General features: G+C 41.1%; 1 protein-coding gene across 2 annotated transcripts in view; it reads right to left on the bottom strand.

Moving 5' to 3' along the window:
* Positions 1–4,305: 4,305 nt before the first annotated feature.
* Positions 4,306–21,912, bottom strand: part of SNX5 (sorting nexin 5) — a 28,309-nt gene continuing 10,702 nt past the window's right edge. Inside the window, exons 3-13 of one of the 2 annotated variants that reach the window (XM_070419870.1) lie at positions 21,456–21,566; positions 20,592–20,713; positions 18,512–18,635; positions 16,995–17,090; positions 15,744–15,849; positions 15,583–15,658; positions 13,973–14,012; positions 13,802–13,888; positions 11,892–12,051; positions 6,089–6,174; positions 4,306–4,503 (exon numbers count right to left, since the gene is read on the bottom strand). In XM_070419870.1, coding sequence (XP_070275971.1) covers positions 4,453–4,503; positions 6,089–6,174; positions 11,892–12,051; positions 13,802–13,888; positions 13,973–14,012; positions 15,583–15,658; positions 15,744–15,849; positions 16,995–17,090; positions 18,512–18,635; positions 20,592–20,713; positions 21,456–21,566 — 1,059 coding nt within the window. In that variant the 3' untranslated portion in view covers positions 4,306–4,452. The remainder of the gene's footprint in view (positions 4,504–6,088; positions 6,175–11,891; positions 12,052–13,801; positions 13,889–13,972; positions 14,013–15,582; positions 15,659–15,743; positions 15,850–16,994; positions 17,091–18,511; positions 18,636–20,591; positions 20,714–21,455; positions 21,567–21,912) is intronic. The other variant, XM_070419871.1, reaches the window with a different exon arrangement.

Genomic DNA, 21,912 nt, shown 5'->3' with positions numbered 1-21,912 from the left:
GTATCAGGCCCAAATCCAGAGTAATTAGTACTAGCCTCATACCCCAGCAGCAGTTTTTACTTTCTGTTCCCAAATCTTGCCTTGTCTTAGTTTGATCTTTGAGGCATGAATAGTCCCCTCCTGTGCTTTGCAGTTTGGAGGCAACATGGCAAAGAACAGACATATGATCTCCATTCCATCTCCAAACTACACCAAAATGACAGGAAAGGATCTACAATGTGGCAGTTAAAAAATAAGGCCAGTAATAAACAGTTCTTGAAACATAAGCAGCTGGCGAGACTTCCACTGTGTAACCTTTGCAGCAAGGTTCAGTGGAAATCCTACACCCTGAACCCCAAACTCCCCGTTAGCTGAGTTGTACCAGACGAATTAATGCTTGTGGGCTAGAGCTGAAAGGCAACCATCAGAAATAAAAATGCTTGCCGAAACCGGTTTGGCTCAGTGGATAGAGCGTCGGCCTGCAGACTGAAGGGTCCCGGGTTCGATTCCGGTCGGGGGCATGTACCTGGGTTGCGGGCACATCCCCAGCAGGAGATGTGCAGGAGGCAGCTGATGGATGTTTCTGACTCTCTATCTCTCCTCCTTCCTCTCTGTAAAAAATCAATAAAATATATTAAAAAAAAAAGATTTGCTTAAAAAATAAATAAATAAATAAAAATGCTGTGGTACATCTGCACAATGGAATACTATGCTGCTGTAAAAAAAAAAAAGGAACTCTTACCATTCGAAACAGCATGGATGGAGCGGGAGAGCATTGTTAAATGAGTCAGAGAAAGAGAAGTATCACACGACCTCACTCATTTGTGGAATGTAAAGAACATAAACTGATGGGACAAAAAGAGCCAGAGGGGAAAAATATTTTAGAAGTAAACCGGTTATTTGCAGATTTTTATTATTTCCCACAACTTTTGTGGTATACTATGTTAGTAGTGTTTTGGTAATATGTTTAAAATCTTTTTTTCTTGAAATGTTAGTTTATTGCATGTAAATGGCTATTTTGTACCTACAATCTGGTAATAGATTTAATTTGTATATTGTAAATAAAATCCTCCTAAAAGAACTATGTAAGTCATTCAAACTAATGAAACCTTTGCAGGTGGCCAGATTTGCTGAAGGGAAGACAAGGCTGGGAGGGCCTCCCGCCTCCCTCCAGTCTTCTGCCCTTTCCAGTGGGATGGGCGGTGGAAGAACGAGGTGCAGAAGTGTTCGAGCCCCTGGATCATGGAGACCATTCCAGGAGAGACACTCAAGAACTAAGAACCTCCAGAAATTGATACCACCCCCAACTCTGGCATCCTGAAGTTTTCTATAAAATACACTATACCTAAGGATAGGAAAAAGAAACAATAACTGATTTTTATTTTTTCCCTTTAAAAGTTTTCTAATAACTGATTTTTATGGAATGTGGTAGGACTTTTACTTTCTAGTTTATAAATCGGCATTGTTTCAATTCCTTAAATGTACTGCTTTTAGAGTCAGAAATAAAGATTTTTTAAAATGTCCTTGAATAACAACAAACCAAATGACAATGAGGAATCTTTGCTCTGCCCACATTCCTTCCAGGCATGCTGCATGGCCCTGGTCTGAACCCCCAGGACCTTGCAGCTAGCTATTTAAGTGCCAGAAAAGGTTAAGTTCCCAGAACAGAAGGCGCAGCCTCAGCAACACAGGTTATCTTGGGTCACCAAGCATCGGAGGCCCTCATGAATCCTGGAGAGCGCTGCTGGAATGGGAAGACACCATCCAGAAAAAAAAACTTGGAATCTTAGATCCCAGGACATTTCTGTTACGAGATGATCGTTTGAGCAACCCTGCAAGAATGCCAGGCTTACCCCCTCAGTTGTTCCTGAAGAGGCTCCAGAAGCTGAGTGCCTGTAGCTGCCCTTGGTGCCTCTGCCACCTATAGGTGGAAGGCTGATGGTGCAAAGCACTTGTCTGCTAGAAATAGCTCCCAAATGGAAATCACAACTCAAGAGAGCTGTAGGCATTATCTCAAACCTCACAACCTCAAAGGCAGGCAAGGCAAATGCTGGCTCACTGCATGGCTGCCACCACTAACCTTCACTTTCCACCAAAGCTTTACAGATCAGAGGTGGCCTTCCCTTGCTGATCTGCATCCCTTAACTTCCTTTAGGTAAAATGCCTTACCTAAGAACTGTGGTTCTGTGCTACAATGCACCTTTCCTGAGAGAGCTGTCAAGTCTCTCAAAGCAATCCACTTAACTGCACTCTAAGGTTTAAAACAGACACCCCTACAAAAGTTCCCATATCGTTCTGAGATGGCCCATATTCACCGACTGGCTTTAGAGAAAACATTTCAAAATGCTCTACCCAAGCCCACCTGCACTCTTGCGAAGTTGCCCAGCAGCTTGGCTTTCCTCCTGCTGAAGCCCACAGGGAAGCTGCCTTCCTTTTATCTTCCCCCCACAATCCCCACAGGCTCGGTGGCATGTAGAACAACACAGCTTCTACTCCCCCACTGCCTCCCCTCTGATGGTTTCTCAGGAAGAGAGTACAGGGCTATATACATCGCTGTTAACTGGCATGAGTAGGAAAAGGTCTACAAACATCCCTCCCTCACCAAGAGCCACATGAAATTTCATGAATGACCTTCAGACCTAGTTACTTAAAATAATTTGAAGGACACCTGAAATATTGTGGCAGCTTACAGATGCAATTGACTCAGAGGGGGTGCCTTTTTAGACCACGCAGTAAGCAGAGCCAGGACTCAGAACACAGCACATCTAGAACAAGGTGCAACAAAGCCGGTCAGGCCTTGAGGCAAGGTGGTCCAATAGTCAGAGCTCCTTGGACCAGTTGCAGCCCACCTAGTTACCCAGCCCAACCATACGTAATGTTCGTGCAACTATAGATAGTATGGGGGCGGGGGAGACAGGTAAGCAAGACGGAAATGTTAGGAACCCAGACCACCATTTAAATCCACTCATTTCCAGCACCATGCTTCCAAAAATATGTAAATAAAGTAGGAGCTACTGTATAGCTCATTCAGTAAATTTCAGCTACGTGTAACTGGCTGGGGAGGTTAAGATTTCAAAGCAGTTTACCATTAGGGAAAAAAAATGCTACCTGTGGTATTCAACTAGCAATGTTTTGAAACCCTACAAACCAGTTACAACTGATTAAAGTCAAGAATAGAGGCTAAAAGTGGTGGGTGGGTATTTTTTACACTGTCTCAAAGTATCTTTCCAATAGTAATAGATAAGAGGTAAAACTCCAGGAGCCCTAGCCCATTTGGCTCAGTGGATAGATTCCAGTCAAGGGCACATACCTCAGTTGCAGGCTCTATCCCCAGCTTTGGTCAGGGCACATGTGGGAGGCAACCAATTGGTGTCTTTCTCACATCAATGTTTCTCTCTCTCTCCTGCCCACTCTCTTTAAAAATCAATTGGAAAATGCCCTAAGGTGAGGATTAACAAAAAAATAAACTTCAGAGAAAACCTGGAAAGCACCACCTTTAGGGCTCATTCACCACCAATGAGCCAGGCATATCCTTTTTGAGGACACAGCATCATATACAGCCTGTCAAAACTGCAAACCAAAAGCAGGCAAACCCAGATCTGGGGACCTTCTGACACATTAAGTCTTCAGAACTGTTGATATTAAGATTAGAACGGAGGCCATGAGGACTAGACAGACACGGAAGCCCCTCATCACTGCCAAGACTGAGCTGCAACTGCAATCTTGGGCTTTATTTTCCACAAAAACACTCCATATATCATAGTTTGTTATTTTATTATACACTTTATAAAATGTCCAAACACAAACATCCACCGCCCACATCTTTCGTAACAAGATGATCTGGCCTTTTTCTAAAGCAAACCAAATTGATTTTTATACCCTTAAGATATTTCTCTCAAATATTTATATCCCAACTACAAAAATGGTGCTGCAAAGGGTACAGAAAGATAAATGAGGCATTCTTGCTGGTTATAGCACAAACATGACTACTAAAGAAGTGAGTAAGGGGGAAAGTTACCTAATTAAAGAATGGAATGTTTGTTACCTAGGACAAGTATAGCTGAATTATTTGTTGTAACTGGCACCTACCCTAAAATAACTGGTTTGTAGGGACAAGGGCACATGAAATAGTGAGACTACATGTGCCAGGCAATTGCTTATACTTGTTTCCAGAAGGCACATATTTCCTGCACCCTTTCTTCATAAGTAAAGACAAATTAGAGAACCCACTTTTAGATTCTGCCCATTTTGAGTTATTAACTGCGTAAAGAAAAGATCAGTTATGTTGAAGGAGCATGTAACAGAAATATTTTTAAACCAACATGGTTAAAGTGTTAAGATTTTTAGAAATCAAAATGTTTATTAACATAATTTTAAAGTAAAGTCAAAGGTAATAAATCTTCTGTGGTAATGATTTAAGTGCAAGTGATGCTGGCTTTCACATTCATATCCTTCATTCAGAGAAAAGGCAGATCAGTTGTTCTTGAACAAGTCAATGCAGCTCTGCAAGAGGGAGACATTGTTCTGGAAGAAAAACAAGTCAAGGTAGACCAATGAGCCAATCGAATCCAAGACTTCCTACACGTCTGTAAGAATTAAACTCAAACCCACCGACCTAGGTTTTCACAAGATTTAAAGCCAGTCAAACTTGGTTGGTGTTTTACTTCATTAAATCACAACTTAATCAGCCCTGGCTGGTGTGGCTCAGTCGGTTGGAGCATCGTCCTATACACCAAAAGGTGCTGGGCTCAATTCCCAGTTGGGGTGCATGTGGGAGGTAAATGATCGATATTTTTCTCACATCAATTTTTCTGTCCCTTCCTCTCTCTAAAATCAATTTTTTAAAAAATTAAAAAATCACAAATGAATTAGTCTACAGTCCTTCTCGCCCGATTTCATGTTGTTAAGATCCTCTCCCTTAGAGGTCTGGGATTGATCACAGCTAAAGAGCTAGTGGATGCAGTTCCAGCACTTCCACCATCCCAGCCCCAGGTTTGCACCAAACGCAGTCATGCTAATTCTGCTTAAGTGAATTAACCTAACTACTACATAAATAAGTTGTTCTTTGAAGATAAAGGCCTTGAGAAGACTAGATAAAAAGTTGCAGCCCTAGCCGGTTTGGCTCAGTGGATAGAGCATAGGCCTGTGGACTGAAGGGTCCCAGATTTGATTGTGGCCAAGAGCACATGCCTGGGTTGCGGGCTCGATCCCCACTAGGGGGCATGCAGGGGGCAGCCGATCAATGATTCTCCCTCATCATTGATGCTTCTATCTCTCCCTCTCCCTTGTTCTCTAAAATCAATAAAAATATTTTTAAAAAATACTTTTAAATAAATAAATATATATATTTTTTTAAACGTTGCTAAAAATTAGTTATGGGTCGAATTTTAAAGTCTTCTTGCTTTAACCAATGCTGATGGCTAGTGACAGTTCCCTCCTCCAATTCCCTACTGCCCCAAGGGCTGACACAGGGGGCCCTGGACCAGACAGCACTTTTGGGGGGCCAATCTCAGCTGTACCCCGGAACCTCCCAAGAAAACCATACCCAGAAGTTCTGAGTGAATGGGCCTGAGCAGCAAAAAGTCTTTAAAATTCCCTAGTAAAGTCTAATGTGCACCCACCATTGAAAACCTTTGTTCTCCAACTTTTCTGTGCAAATTAAGCTAGATATCAATATATATTTTTCTTCCTTTCTAAACCAAAAAGGAGTATCAGAAGACATTTAGCAAAACTAGATGACTATTTTAAAAATTGTTTTCCATGAAAACTCCAGATAATTAAGAGCTGTAAAATGGTATGATAGGTGTGTTCACAAATTATTAGAACAGATTCTTCAAAGTGTGGTCCACAGAACTTTGAGAAGGAGGCAGGGTAGCCACCATCAAGAATGCTCTTTTCAAAAGCAGTGTTTCACCAAGACATTATGAATTTGTTTTGCAGTAGAATAAACATACTGTAACAACTGGCTCCCACCTACACTACAGGGGATTAAAGCCACAAAGCAAACCCCACCTGCTTAATGATATTGGGATAACTGGAAAATAATTAAAAACAAACAAACAACAACAAAAAAAACCGAAAAAGTTGTTGGCTTAATCTGAATACTTACCCTAGCATGCTTTATTTCCAGTTCAGACATTTCAATTAAATTCTTTCTAAATGCTGCCACTCTTTTTCGTTTGAAATTGCTTAGTTCTACAAAAGAGAAAGTTTCAAAAAAAGCTAACAATTTTCATCTTTAACTTCCAAATATCATTCTTACAAATAAATGATCTCCAAAGCTTTGAAGCACTGCCATATTTTCTCACATTTCTATTATCTCTGCAATTAGTACACATCCCATTCTATGGACACTGTATTATGCTTGCCATTACCTTTAAATAAGCAACACCACTCAATCACTGAAGAATCAAAATTCAGAGGACTATTGGAGAATCTCTGAGATGAGCAGCTCTGTCCTTAACCAAAGTTTGTAGACAGAGGGTTGGGAGGTGTTGAGCCACACATACTTGAACCAACGGCTTTTTTAAGGACATTTTTAAAAATATATTTTACTGATTTTTTACAGAGTAGGAAGGGAGAGGGATAGAGAGTTAGAAACATCGATGAGAGAGAAACATCGATCAGCTGCCTCTTGCACACTCCCCAATGGGGATGTGCCTGCAACCAAGGTACATGCCCTTGACCAGAATTGAACCTGGGACCCTTGAGTCCGCAGGCCGATGCTCTATCCACTGAGCCAAACCAGTTAGGGTGTAAGGACATTTTTTTTTTAATTCTGAAAACCCTTCCCTGCTCAAATTGGTGCGGTAGGGTACTTAGGAGCAAATTTATCCTCTCGTACCATGTCTTTACAGCACTGTCCAACGGAAATATAATGCAAGCAGCCACATTAAAAACTAAAAACTCATACACACAATTTTTATACTGATGTGTTAATAGACACATCTTGGCTAAATGGGTCTTCCCAGATGTCAAGATAAGCTCCCCAGGACCAAGACTCTACACACTAACCCTTCTGTCTCCCCACACCATTGTTTCTGTATGCTCATTCAACTAACTCAAATCCATTCAGCCACAAATCTTACAAAGAACTGGGACCAAAGTTAAGACCCGTTCATCTCTGAATGGTCTGTAATATGGTACTTTTAAATATCATACACCCAGGCTTATCCTAATACATAAAAATCCAGGGTCCGTAACATCCAAAACGACGAAAGGCTCGACCAACTGGAAGTCAGTTCTGTAGTCAGTGCTGGGTTGCTGTGGTGACCCAGCACTGACTGCGCTGCTTCGGTTGCTGCGACCCAGCACTGCCTGCCGAGGGGCTGCGCATCAGGCCCAGAGAGAGGCCTAAAGAGAGGCCTCTGTGGCAGCTGTTGATCAGCCCTTGCCTCTCTTTCTCTCGAGGCCTGGCCAGCAGCCACACAGCCTCTTTCTGAGGCCTCTGCTGGGGCTGCTAATCAGCCCCGCCTCTCTGATCAGGCCCGTTGATATGCCTGGAGATGCCGACTGGCATAGAAACCAACCAATCAGAACCAAATCTGGGTAAACTGCGAAGGTAGTGGGGGCTGAGGGTTTTAAAGGCTTTCCCCCTTTTTAAGCAATCCTATCCTATATAATCTACCTACAATACTAAAAGGGTAATATGCTAATTAGACCGGGTCTACCTGCCATCTTCCAGACATCCAACTTCCTTCCAGACAAAGCCATGGTGGTAGGGGACAAGGCAGAGGCCATTAGGGGCTATCAGGCCAGCAGGGGGGGCCGTTGGGGGCAACCAGGATGGCAGGGGAGGACAGTCGAGATCAGGCAGCAGGGGAGGGCAGTTAGGGGTGACCAGGCAGGCAGGCAGAGGCAGTTAGGGGCAATCAGGCAGGTGAGTGGTTAGAAGCCAGTGGTCCCAGATTGCGAGAGGGCTGTACGACCGCCATTTTGGCCCAATCCCACAGGGTGTAATTGGAGAGGGTGCAGACTGAGCTGAGGGAACCCCTCGTGCACCAGGCCACTAGTAATTTGAATAAAGAGGATAAAATCTGTAACACAGAAACAACCTTAGGCAATAAGGACAGGCCTCAATTGGCACCATTTAAAAACTTTTTTTCTTTAATCCCCTTCTCGAAAACTCTCAGAGCCGCTAAACTTTGGCCTCTATCAGTGACGGCGAACCTTTTGAGCTCGGCGTGTCAGCATTTTGAAAAACCCTAACTTAACTCTGGTGCTGTGTCACATACAGAAATTTTTTGATATTTGCAACCATAGTAAAACAAAGATTTATATTTTTGATATTTATCTACACTAATAAAAGAGAAACATGGTAATCAGCGTACAACCGCTACCCTTCCCATTGGCTAATCAGCATATCCTTAGGCAAATTAACTGTCAGCCAAGATGGCGGCCGGCAGCCAGGCAGCTGGAAGTGAACATAAGGCTTGCTTGCTCCAGTGACTGCGGGCTCCAACGTTCCCCGCCTGACTTGCCGGCCTCTGAGCTGGCAGTTTGAAACATTCTAACAAATATAGAAGCTAATACATTGTTTCGATTATAGAACGCTCAGCAGCGGAAGCCTCAGAGCTAGAGCCAGAGCTAAAGCTGGCCCAGAATAAAATTAAAAAAAGAGAAAAAAAAGGAGCGGTTGGGAGCTTCAGTCAATCGCCAGCCTGAAAGCAGCCCTCAGCCCCTCACCCAGACTGGCCAGGCACCCCAGTGGGGACCCCCACCCTGATCCAGGACACCCTTCAGGGCAAACCAGCCAGCCCCCACCCGTGCACCAGGCCTCTATCCTATATAGTAAAAGGGTAATATGCCTCCTGGCACCGGGATCAGCGGAGCCGCGAGGCCTCCTGGCACCGGATCAGCATGACAGGGGGCAGCGCCCAAACCCCCTGATCGCCCTGTGGCTCTGTGAGTGACAGGGGGCGGGGCCACAACCTCCCTATCTGCCCTGCTCTGTGTGTGACAGGGGGCAGCGCCCCAACCCCGATTGGCCCTGCTCTGTGACAGGGGGTGGCGCCGCAACCTCCCCATCGACCCTGCCTTGAGTGTGACAGGGGGCGGTGCCCCAACACCCCAATCGGCCCTGCTCTGAGCCCAACCAGGGGCTGCACCTAGGGATTGGGCCTGCCCTCTGCCACCCAGGAGCAGGCCTAAGCCAGCAGGTCGTTATCTCCTGAGGGGTCCCAGACTGCGAGAGGGCACAGGCCGGGCTGAGGGACCCCCCCCTCACCCCCCCCCCCCGAGTGCACAAATTTTTGTGCACCAGGCCTCTAGTTTTATATATTTAAATGCCATTTAACAAAGAAAAATCAACCAAAAAAAAGTTCGCGTGTCACCTCTGACACGCATGTCATAGGTTCACCATCACTGGCCTATATAATAATCTAAGATTTTAACTCAAGTCATTTTAAAGTGTGTTCCTTATAAATTTAAATTAGCTGCTAAAATGGGCAAGAAGAATAGGGCAATAAGGAGGTTTGATGATCCTCTCCCATCAGTGCTGTTTCTCTCTAAAATCAATGGAACTTTTTTTTAAAGGAGGTTCCTTTTGAAAGAATTTAAAAGACAGCCACCTGTGTGTCTGCATGCCATCTGCAGTTTTTGTACAGAGAGGTTCTGCTCCTTATAGTTAAGGCATTACAGTCTTGAATACGTATGAGCCAAGACAAAGGAGAATTGTACTACCGTTCATGGACAGCTACTATCAGGACACTTCCAAATATGCCTAGATTTTTTAAACCACAGGAAAGGAAAGTTTTGAGAAAACAAATTCTTAAAATGAGATTTGGATTTCTCAAAGGAACCTGAGTTTTGAGGGGGGTAGGAACATGTTTTGAGGTTGTGTCAAGTATAGACTCACTATAATTAAGTTTGTTCTAAAAGACACATTCTTTACTTTTTGGTTTGGCATGTATCCATGGCCCCTAAGAACTATAGGGCATGAGATCCCTTAAGGAAAAGACTACATGGTGCACCATCTCCCCTCAAAGCAAAAATGGGGGAAGGCAAGAAAAGCCCTGTGGACATGGACTGGAACTACATCATCAACATGGATTTATGAATTTTGAGGGGAGAAAGAAGCCAATAGGGATGTGTGCACACATCCCTATTATTTCCTCGCTGTCAGCACAAGGGCCCCGAAGCAGAGATTCTCCAGAATCAATGAGCATATTTAGCACCCAATCTTGTTACTAATTCTTTAAGTAACAAGAGCTTGGGCTTCTGAAAGAAATGGCAGTTTCCAGGCCTGGAGACGAAAAGATGTAGGATTAACATAGGACATCTAACTGTTCAAAAGAATGGGGGGTGGGGGGAGGGCAGCCAGCATGGTTCATTGGTAGAGTATTGACCTATAAAACAGGAAGTCACAGTTCGATCCCTACTAGGGGACATGCAAGAGGCAGCCAATCAATGACTCTCTCTCATCATTCATGTTTCTATCTCTCTCTCCCTCTTCCTTCTTCTATGAAATCAATAAAATTTTAAAAAAAGAATGGGGGGGTATGTCATAAGAGCATGTCAGCTTAAAAGCACTTTCTCACTGGCTGGCTGAACAATGAGTACCAAAATAGCTAGTATAATAAAATTCAAAATTATTTTAGAATATAGGAGTCCATCTAAAGAAGAAATAGGGAAAAAGGGCAGGCTTATACTTTAAAAATTGATGTCAATTTAGCAATAAAAAAAAAATTGATGTCAAGTGCTAATTTGGAAAGGGAATGCTAGAATTGGAGGGAGGGGGAAATCACCTCCCAAATCTCATACAACCACAAGGGTAGAGGTTGGTTCAGGCAAGAACCAACATAAGCTTTTAAGGGGGAAAGTTTGATGAATAAGATATATGCATGGTCTTAAATTGTCTCCCCATGAATTAGTAATTAGTGGCATAGAAAAAAAAATATCAACTATACAGTGAAGAAATGTAACAACACATGTCTAGGTAATAAAAATTAATACCCTCAGATACCATACCCTAAGAAGCACATTATTTATATAGTTTTCTGTTGGAAATGGGTAACTGGAATCTAACGAGAAAATAAACCAACCAAAAAGAAGCATTCTATTGTTAAGAAGAGACTATGGTCTTCAAAAAGGCAAATTATCTTTTTAAAAAATGAACAGCCCTAACCGGTTTGGCTCAGTGGACAGAGCATCAGCCTGCGGACTCAAGGGTCCCAGGTTTGAGTCCGGTCAAGGGCATATACCTTGGTTGCGGGCACATCCCCAGTAGGGAGTGTGCAGGAGGCAGCTGATCCATGTTTCTCTCTCATCGATGTTTCTAACTCTCTATCCCTCTCCCTTCCTCTCTGTAAAAAATCAATAAAATGTATTTTTTTAAAAATAAAATAAAAAATGCACAAACATTTTTTTAGGAAAAAAAGACCATAATACATAAAACTTAACCACAAACTCAAATGGTTGAAAAAAACAAAAGCACCAATCTATATTTGGCCTGTGGCCAAAACGCCATAATGCTCAAAGACCGGTCACCAGGAGGTGCACTGATGGGTCCCGCAGAGCGCTAGGTCTGGAACTCGCGTGATTTCGTGTGCTGGGCCTCTAGTGCAGTTATAAAAACACACACATGGGAGCAAGTGTGCCAAGTTAGAAAACTGAAAGAACAAACTGTGGACAGGTAGGTGTCCACAACTAAAGGATGTATGTATGGTGTTCTTTGCACTATTTGTGCAACTTCTCTCAGTGAGGTTGAAATAATCTATAATAACAAAAGCCTAATATGCTAATTAGACCAGACATCCTTCTGGAAGCTGGGGCTGCAAGAGAAAGCCCGGGTCCTGGGTGCCAGAGGGAAGCTGGTGCTAGCAGCTGGGGGAAGGCCTATTCTTGCATGAATTTCGTGCATTGGCCTCTAGTTTACAAGTAAAAGGTAAAGGTAAAGAGTGGCCCTGCTCTACCTTCTTTTGCAGATTCAGAAAGCTGTTCAAATTTCTGGCAGCATTCTTGCTGGTGTGCCTCAGCCAACTTGACATCTTTGCTTTTTAACCGGGCCTTATCCAACGCTTTGTTTGAGTTCTCATAGTCAATGAGGGCTTTGGTACGCCTGTATAAGAGATCCTGAGAAGAAAATTAACAGATAAAAACATTGTAAAATATCCCAAGTACTCTAGTGCCAATGCACTACCTGAAATGTCAACATCTAGTCTACTTCATGACCCCCCCCCCCATTATTTTTTTAATTCCAAGATCAGTCTTGGAAGAACTCTTATGGCATTACAGAGAATTTTTTCCGAATTGTTCATGTGAGTCAAAAGAAAAAAAAAAGTGAAAACTGAAGGATTTCTTTTTCTAGGAAAGTAATTTCAGAAAATTAATCACTGTGTATTGAGCATGTGCAATTACTGCAAGGTGAGTCAAATGATGCAGATAGAATGCAAAGTGGGCAATGAGGTAGTTAGAACATTCTTATAACCCTATCCAGAGAACCCTGCCTCTGGAAGTCTACCCTGAAGACCTAATCTGAAATATTCTTTGCAATGTTGCAGCAAAGTAAAAGTTACCTTAGTATCTAAAATGGGAAGTTATGCCCTAGCCGGTTTGGCTCAGTGGATTAGCCTGCAGACTGAAGGGTCCCAGGTTCGATTCCAGTCAAGGGCACATGCCTAGGTTGCGGGCTCAATTCCCATTGGGGGGCATGCAGGAAGCAGCCAATCAATGATTCTCTCTCATCATTGATCTTTCTATCTCTCTCCTTCTCCCTTCCTCTCTGAAATAAAAATATATTTAAAAATAATTATAATAAAATGGAAAGGTATGCATGTATGACAGACATCTAAGATTCAATTATGTCCCTCTTTGTATATATGCAAAAAAACTTTTTTATCATCAGCACTTAAATTCATATAAAGAGAGTCAAGAATGTGTAAAAAAAAAAATCCAAATATAAGACTAAAGAAACATGCCAAATGACAAATTAATTTAAATAAAACTAAACTAAGGGGAAAATAATGAATTTCTACATCCTGACAGCATTTTTCTGTTACATATTTTCCCTATCTAATCTTATGTCTGATTCATTATTTCACACAAAAATGACTTAAACATTTTTGTTCAGGGCTATGTAGAAGACAGTGGAGAATGCATGTTTCATTCTAAAAGGTCGTTCTGCTCCCAATTAGTCTTGCTTTTTTAATAAATAATGCTTAATGACAACTGCAATTCAATAAAACTCAGAAATCCTAAAACCTTTTCTGCCTCAGAAATAGCCCCTTCAGAAAGTCTTCAGTTATGCACTGCATCAAATAACTCGTAACCCCCAATCTATTTATGTATCTGTCTTCTCAAGTACAACCGCTATTGATCTCAAGTAATACAAGGTAAGGATACAATGCCACAAAAAGATACATAACTGTGGGAAAATTTCAATCTAAAACGAGACTGAAAGACATGAAATGAAGAACCTCATGCATGTGCCCGCAGAACAGAACTTAAGAACTAACAGGCTACTTTCCTGTAAATGCCTGATTTACAGAAGAATCTCCTGACCAATGAACATCCATCCACCCATGAACTTACTGCTTGAACTCTGGATGGACTTCCCACTCTTTGTACCCTCCTTGCCCATAAGTCCGCTCCACACCCTCACATGTAGCTTACTATTGTTGTATGCCTTTTCCAAATTGCCATTCCTCAATAAACTCAATTTCTGATAACTCAAGCTTGCCTCAATTTACATCTCTATTTAGATCCTCATCACTTACATAACAATCCTGACAAATTCCTATCTTCCTTCATTTTTAACAAAAAGAATACCTCTCTAACATCACACCTCTTAAAAGTCATGGCAAGGCAGACGTAAAGAACTTACCTTAGCAGCCTCTATGTTGAGCATATAGTATCGAAGGAGCTCTGTCAGCTTTAAATCTTCATCTGAGGAGACTCGACTCTCTACTTTCTTTTAGAATAAATAAAGATCATCATCAGAGTAGATATCAACAGATTATAAAATATATAATGAAAACCAAAATAAAATCCTTACCCTAAGTTTTTCAAACAGCTCAGCAACCTTCAACAGGTACCTAAAATATATACAGGAATGGGTAAATTCAGGAGTCTTAGCCTTTGGTGCTTTAGAATTAACATATCAAAGTATTGTTTTCATCACTAGACTTGGCCCATTCTAGTAGAGAAGATGACTATAAAGTTCAACACATTTATAGTGTCGCAATCATGGGTATTAACCTGTTGGTACACTACCCCCCTTCAGCCATATTGCCATGAAGAACCTGTGCTCCAATTTTAATTATCAGTATTTATTGATATTATGTGTGTGCGTGCGACAGAGAGAGAGAGAGAGATTGAGAAACATCCAATTGGTTGTCTCCCAGGAGCCCCTATCAGGGATCAAACCCACAATCTAGCTGTGACCAGGAATCGAAGCCACCACCTTTTGGTGTACATGATGACACCCCAAACATCTGAGTCACACTGGCCAGGGTGTGTCCCCAATTTTTATCTAATGCTAAATCTGTGTTAACCAAGGTCAGGTTCTAATGAACCATCAGGTGTGCCCCAAAGCCATTAAGTATAAACTATTTCATCTTGGTTCTGCCATTAGCTGACTTCCACTTTCAAATCAGAAATACTGCCACGTGTTATACTAAGCCTAGGTATTAACACTACGGTGTCGGGTGAATTTCCCGCCAAAATATAAGAAGGCGCGGGCAATTATTTAGGTTTCCCGCGCAAAATCAGAGTTAGTTTAAACACGTAATAATATTCACAAAACTCAAAACTAAAGACGTCCGGACACAAGAAGTATTTCTCAATAACTATTCTCTTTGCATGGTGAGATATCCAGGGATATCGGTTATAAAATGAGAAAACAATACATTGGTACCCTAACGGTATTGTACTCGACCAGCGCCATAAAGTGTTCTCTACTTACAAGGGATTTTTATGATACCTATTACCCCAATGGGTATGAAACGGTTCGCATACGCAGGTAGGTATCTTTGTGAACGGCAAACAAACAAATATTTGGTAATACGCAGTTACAATCGGCCCGAGTTTACACGTTTCCCGCACTCCACCGCAAATCTATATGAACCGAGTTAAGACGGCTCCCGCGGAGTACGCGCAATTCACGCGAGCCGACTTAACTCGTTTCCCGCACTCCAAGTGTTAAATAGAATACTGTATCACACCAAAAATGGCCAGACTAAAGAAACTGAAAAATATAAATTTTAAAAAAACTCAAGATCAGATTGGGATCATTACATTATCCTTATGACCACTTCCATCAAATCTCTTTCCAAGATATTGTCAAGTAAAGTGCCAAGAACTATATGGAACAGAACATACAAGGCAAACTTCAAAAAAAAGAAAACAAAAAGTAGTAGAGACATGTAATACAGACTCAATAATCACGTTTGGTACAGAAGTGCCCTCTGAGTCTGCTACAAAGTGTCTGTGTGTTCAGAGAGTGTGTAAGATTTTAGCTACTAGAAACTATCTTATCTACCTTTGATAAGCTTGTACTCAAGAGAACTGAAATTATGTAGTCACTAATCACTATAGTTTCAATCATACCACCTACTAGTTTTGGATTAGAGAATTTAGGGAAAAGCTTTTTCAACAAAAACTTACTTTTTGATGACTGTGGGTTCCTCTAAAGCCAAGCTATGCAGGCAGGCTGCAGTGTGGATATAGTCATCTGCAACATCTGTAGAAACAAGAATAGCCTTGTTTATATGAACAGAACTGGCACATTAGCAAATGTAGGTGGCTAGTGGGTGAATGATATTTACTTTTATGAGATCTGGTCATTTTGTCAGCTTTTGCACATGAATCCTTGATCCTATTATAATAGTTAATGAGGAAATTCTTCTCTTGCTCAAAGAAGTCATCTACCTCCTAAAAGGAGAGGGGGGAAAAATTTAAGAAGCAAAACTTAAAAATATGAATATGTGTTTTGAATTAGAAGAAACATTAAGGAAATAAACTCATGCATAAGCTTAAGCTCTACAGACCAGGGAAATACAAATTGATAAAATACCATTTCACACTTAAGACCAGCAGAAGTCAAGTGATGGCAGGAAATGTCAACAGAGAACCATTTTGAAGAACCATTTAACAAAGCCAAGTAACACTCTGGTATCCTAAGATCTAGCAATTCTGCGAGAGCAATAGTTCTGCTTAGTGATTTGCTACCACCTAGCTTTAGATACTGTGTGTGTAGAGGGATGAATTCGGTTGCTTTCAGACTGAAAGGCAATACTGGAATCTGGTGGGCACCAGCCAGGGACACTAAACACCCTGCAATATGTAGGTACAGATTAAGTCCCACACACCTTAAACTGTGCCACTGAGATCACCAAAGAGCTTCCAAATTTCTAACAAGGCCCCTGGTACTCAGCACCTATATTCTAGGCTACTTACTCAAGCCCGCAAGTGACAAAGTTAGATACCAAATAGTAGCTATTAAGGTAACACAGTTAAAAGGGTGGATGGGGAATAAAGGAATAAATCACACCTATGAGGTTAATGAGAGACTTGTATATTAATTTGATTTTCTAGAATAGTACTTAATAGTATAAATGTGTAAGCCATATGTGCCATTAAAATTTTTCTAGTAGCCACAGGTGAAATTAACTTTAAATATTTTACTTAACTCAGTATTATCTACAACAAAACTATCAGTGAGATATAATACATTCTTTTCTTCACATCAAGTCCTTGGAATCCAGCATGTAAATAAAATTAAAAATGTCAAGTGTCTGGGCCTACCAAAATGGGCTGGGTAGTTCTGGAGACCGTCATGAACAACTGCCCTTGTGGCTAATTTTCTTTTTTTAAATAATTTCACTTCTCTCCTTACAAAAAAAAAAAAAAGAAGAAGAAAATGAAGACTTAAGTGTGAGAAGGTTCTTATCCCTTCTCCAGGGAGAGAACAGGATATTTTGGAAAAACTCATTTCACAAATATCTTTTCTAAAGAAATAAAAGGTCACCTATCAATGCAAAGTCAGGAATTTTCTTAAACAGCTAAAAGCCACTTACCTTAACTCCCGAAAAAAGGACTTCATCAGCACTTTTCACCACACTTTTAAAAAAGCCACCAAACATCTCTTTGGTATTTTTCCGCCTAACACTTAGCTGAAGAAAGAGAATGTCAAAGGAAGTTTATGGTAAATATATTTTTCTGGGTAAGTCCTAAATACTTTCCAAATAAGACTGTTTACTAGTATAGGCACACGCATAAGATAAAGACATTAAGACAAATTCCATCTTAACCACCAGATCTAAGATATTGAATATATAGCTAAACCTAAATCCAGGTCACAATTCTAAAAGTATGATGTAATAGATATTTTGAAAACTATCTGGGCAACAAGATAGGTTTTTTCCCCCCCTTACCTTTTTTATTGATTTTAGAGGGAGAGACAGAAATATCAATCAGTGGCCTCCCACATGCACCCTGACCTGGGATAGAATCCTCAACTGGATATGTGTCCTCACTGGGAGTTGAACTGTGATCCTTTAGTGCAACGGTCGCCAACCTTTTGGACCTCAGGGAACACTGGTGGGCGACCGCTGCTTTTGTGTACAGGATGACACTCCAACCAACTGAGCCACGTTAGCTAGGCATCCACTGGCCAGGCACCAAATCCCAGTGGCTTTTAAATTTTTGGTAAAATTTGTTCTGTTCTATGTTTATTAAACTTCACTGGTTAGAAGACACTGAGGAAATTTCTAAGTTGGGATTTGCTTCATACATATTAACAGAAACATTAAAAAAACAAATATACAAGTCTTTTGTCAACAAAAAGGTAGCCTAGAAAAAAACAAATTTGGAGTGATTTAAGTTTCTTCTAATAATCCCAAATTTAACTGAGAGAGAAAAACTATTCTTCAGAAGGGGAAAAAGGTCATAATCTTTAGCCTTTTATAAAAATGTCTTACATAATTGATCTGCCAGGGAGAGGAAGTGGCATATACTAAAGGTTTCCATTGTGCTGGTAAGAAATTCAGAACACTAAAAGTCAATTTTGGACAATATGTATCAAGTATTTTTATTTTTAACAAGGCTATAGCTTATTTGTTTTAAATATGTCTTTACTGATTTTAGAAAGAGGGAGAGGAGCAGAGAGATAGAAACATCAATGAGAGAGAAATATCGATCAGGTACCTCCTGCACACTCCCTACTGGGGATGGAGCCTGCAATCTGGGCACGTGTCAACTGGGAATCCAACTGGTGACCTCTTGGTTCATGGATAGACACTCAACCATAGAGCCACACCAGCCGGGCATGAGATATATCAGTGGTTCCCAAACTTATTTGGCCTACCGCCCCCTTTCCAGAAAAAATATTACTCAGCCCCTGGAAATTAATTTTTTTTAAATTTTAATAGCAGTTACTCATCGCCCCCAAATGCACCTGTGGCCATCACCGCCCCCCTGGATCGCTGCAGCACCCACTTTGGGAATCACTGAGATATATCTTTAAAGAATAGTCTTGTACATTTTTCCTGGATCATGGAAATGAAATCTCAAAAAAAAAAAAAAAAAGCCTTACATCCTGATCGTATTCCAGGAAAACATGAAAGTTGCGATCTTTACTGAGAACAGGGTGAGAAGAAAGCCGCTGAAGAAAGACTTCATGGGAGGACACAGTCTTCTTAAAGACAGCTAGATATTCACTAAAAGAAGCATACAAGACATTTTAGTTGGCACCACTCAACTGGCAAGCACTACCCCACCCAATTACTGCTCATGCCACAAAGTAAAATATCTGAATAAGGCCTAAACATTTTGGTGTAACTTAATATCTAATTCAGTAATAAGATAGTTGCTATTTTGAAATCTATGGAATGAACAAAAGAGGGAAAGTGGTATTATAACTGGGGTTGATGGAGCAAGTCTACAAAGCCTGAAATCTACATGCAAACACTGCTGGTATTTAGCAGCCAACAGAACATTGATTTCTTTAAAATCACACACACATACACACACAAAAAAAAAACCTTTAATTTGGCAGCTATATAGACAGCATGGAGACTAAAAAGGCTCAGAATCATAAGAAATTATACGACACCTAAGGACAGATAAAGTTAAGGGAATAAATCTCATTTTGGTGCATCAGTATAATACAACTGATGAATATACTATTGAGATCCTCCCCTAAACTCCCAGCCTTTAAAAGCCCTCAAGATTAAAGGACCCAGCACTCTCCCTCATCTCAACCCTCCCCCACCCCTCTTTCCCACTAAGGCATACATCTCCTATCCAAAGGTCCCAGAGAGCCCTAGCTTGTATGCTCGCTCAGTGGTTAGAACATAAGCCCCCACATCAAAGGGTTACAGGTTTGATCCCCAACCAGGGCACCTGTGGGAGGCAACCAATTGATGTCTCTTTCCCTGTCCCTCTCTTTCCACTCTCTAAAAAATAAACTAAGATAAAGGTGTCCATGAGACTTGCCACCAGGGGAGCAACTAACTGTAGCAGCTTGTCCAAGGCTAACCCCTTGAACCTGTCTCCAAGGCCCTCTTCTGACTTTTCAGTGAGCCAATAGCAGCCCCACCTTGGCTCACTTCTGGCACTGACTTATTTCTCAGTGAGCCAAAGCAGCTTATTTCTTTCCCATAACATTTCTAGAGCCAGAGCAGCCCCACCTAGGCTCTGGCTCTCTCCTGTTGTTTCTTCTAAGCCCCTCGTTTCGCTGTCCCCAGCTTTTTAAAAAAATCCTCACTCAAGGATATTTTCATGGTTTGTTTGTTTTTTGGGGAAAGGACAGGTATGTGCCCTGACCGAGAATTGAACCCCTGACTTTTTAGTGTACAGGACAATGCTCCTACCGACTGAACCACACTTGCCAGAGCACTGTCCCCCAGCTTTAATAAACATACTCTCAAAATCACATACACAAAAAATTACCAAGTGGATCTATCTCAATCTAGACATTAAAGATCACTCTAAACTTCCCAAAGGGGAACTTGAGTCTGTGTTCAGTACTTTCCCTCATCAATGGTCATGATAGTCACTGAAATGCATGAATAATTCAGGACCTGGATGTTTAGGAGCACTGGCCCTAGACAATATGGACTTGGGGCAGAGCATCAATGGGAAGTGCTGAAATGAGCACCTAAGTTCAATACACTGATGGTAGAAGAGGGGAGGAAGTCAATATAAAGCCCAAGGATGTTTTCACAAGAAACTTTAGTGCAAATCTCCAACTATGATACAGAATTAAAAAACCATTTTTGTTTGGATTAAATTACAATCAAAGAAAAATAAACCTCCTGTGGACTTCTTCCGATCCTGCAATGTGGTTATCATTCAGAATGCTTCTCTGTAACAGCACTCACTGCAATCTAGTTTCAACTATGTTTCCAGTAATCAAACTTCAGAGAACAACTGTACACTATCAGCAGCTTGAAAAAATTATATATGAAAACACAAAGGTTTACTTCACCATGCCAGACCAGCATTCCATAACAAGTACGGTCTACATAGGGGAAAACTACTCTCACCAGTGCTTGTGGCCCAAGGAAGTCAAGGTCTAAAGCTCAAGACTATGCCCAACACTCTGCAAAATGCAGTTTTAAAGGACAGCACTAGTAACTACTATACTCATCCCATCAAGAAGATCCACTTACGCTTCCAACTCTTGCTTCATCTTGGCAAATTCTTCTTTGGTCATAGACCCTTCGCCCTCCCCCAGTTTCTGCATCTTCTCTCGAGGGCCATCGAAGTCAGGCTTTGTAGGAGCAGGTGGAATCTGCAGCAGAGCAGGTAACTCGTGAGCATTCTTGTCCCAGCAGTGACATTCTCTAGTTAGGGCCTATACACGGGCCACCAGTCCTGTGGTCAACCTGTCTTTCTTTTAACCTTATTGGTTTTGGCCGTTTAAAAGTGTCCTCCCAAAAAATGGGCACTCACTTGTTCAGTTTATCCATTATGAACAATTGGTAGGGTACAATAGTGTTTATGCTTAAAATTTAAACATTAACAATCAGTACTAAAATAGAGCTGATGAGGAAACATCAAGATAATAGTCTATAGACTTTAAAAAGAATTTAATTCCAGAGGACAAATACATTCTAATACTGAGTGAACAGAACGTTCTAAAACATAAGTTTCAGTACTAATTTTAATTATTTTGCCAGATTCTTCAGTCTGCCCGACAGTACAAACCACACTCCTATAAAATCAGAAGGTCTCTTCCTGCAGCCATACATTAACTCTAAAGAGGTGAACACAAGAACTGCCTCCTTTATCCCTTAAGCAGACTACAACATTTGAGAATGTAAGACTGTATGTTTCCATTCATTCACAGCTACAACACTATTCTCATATTTTAGATTTTAACAGTAATGATTAGCACATACTCTAGTTGGCAGGTGAAATCAGACTTTCATAATCCATGATGAAAAATGGGTAAAAGTCTCTTTAAACAGAATGAACAGCAAGGTAGAAGAAACATGCTTCAGTAATTATTTTATTTTCCAAAATGCACTTACAATAAGCCCAGCATAGTCTGCAGTTTCAGAAAGAGTGTCATGTAGCCATACAAAGTCTTCATGTTGCCTTATAACAGAAAACTCTGGGCTCTGAAATGTGGGCAGTGTGGTCTGTAAATAAAAGAGAAGTTAACTGGTAACTACCATTTATTTTAGATAAAGTGGCTTGAATTTCCTGAGCTGCACTAAGGGAAAATCCTAAATAAAACATCACAATGAGATCCACTAAAGAACAAAATGCAGCAACACACAATCTCTCCACCACTATGAAAAGCCATAGCCAAGATTAAACATGTTCTTTAAGGAATTCTCTTCACAAATTTCCACCTTGTACGTCAACTCAGATATAATTATGTAGTCTTCACACTGCCTTTTGATTAACTGAGGTAAGCCAATCAAGCTACCAAGGTATTAAGAGAAAAAAAGACATGGGAAAAGACCTTATAGATACTTATTT

The sequence above is a fragment of the Myotis yumanensis genome, unplaced genomic scaffold (assembly GCF_028538775.1).
Source record: "Myotis yumanensis isolate MYYU_CA2020_CCGP unplaced genomic scaffold, mMyoYum1.0.hap1 SCAF_7, whole genome shotgun sequence".
Lineage (NCBI taxonomy): Eukaryota > Metazoa > Chordata > Mammalia > Chiroptera > Vespertilionidae > Myotis > Myotis yumanensis.
The sequence above is the reverse complement of the archived record's forward strand: the minus strand, read 5'-3'. Positions and strand labels throughout refer to the sequence as shown.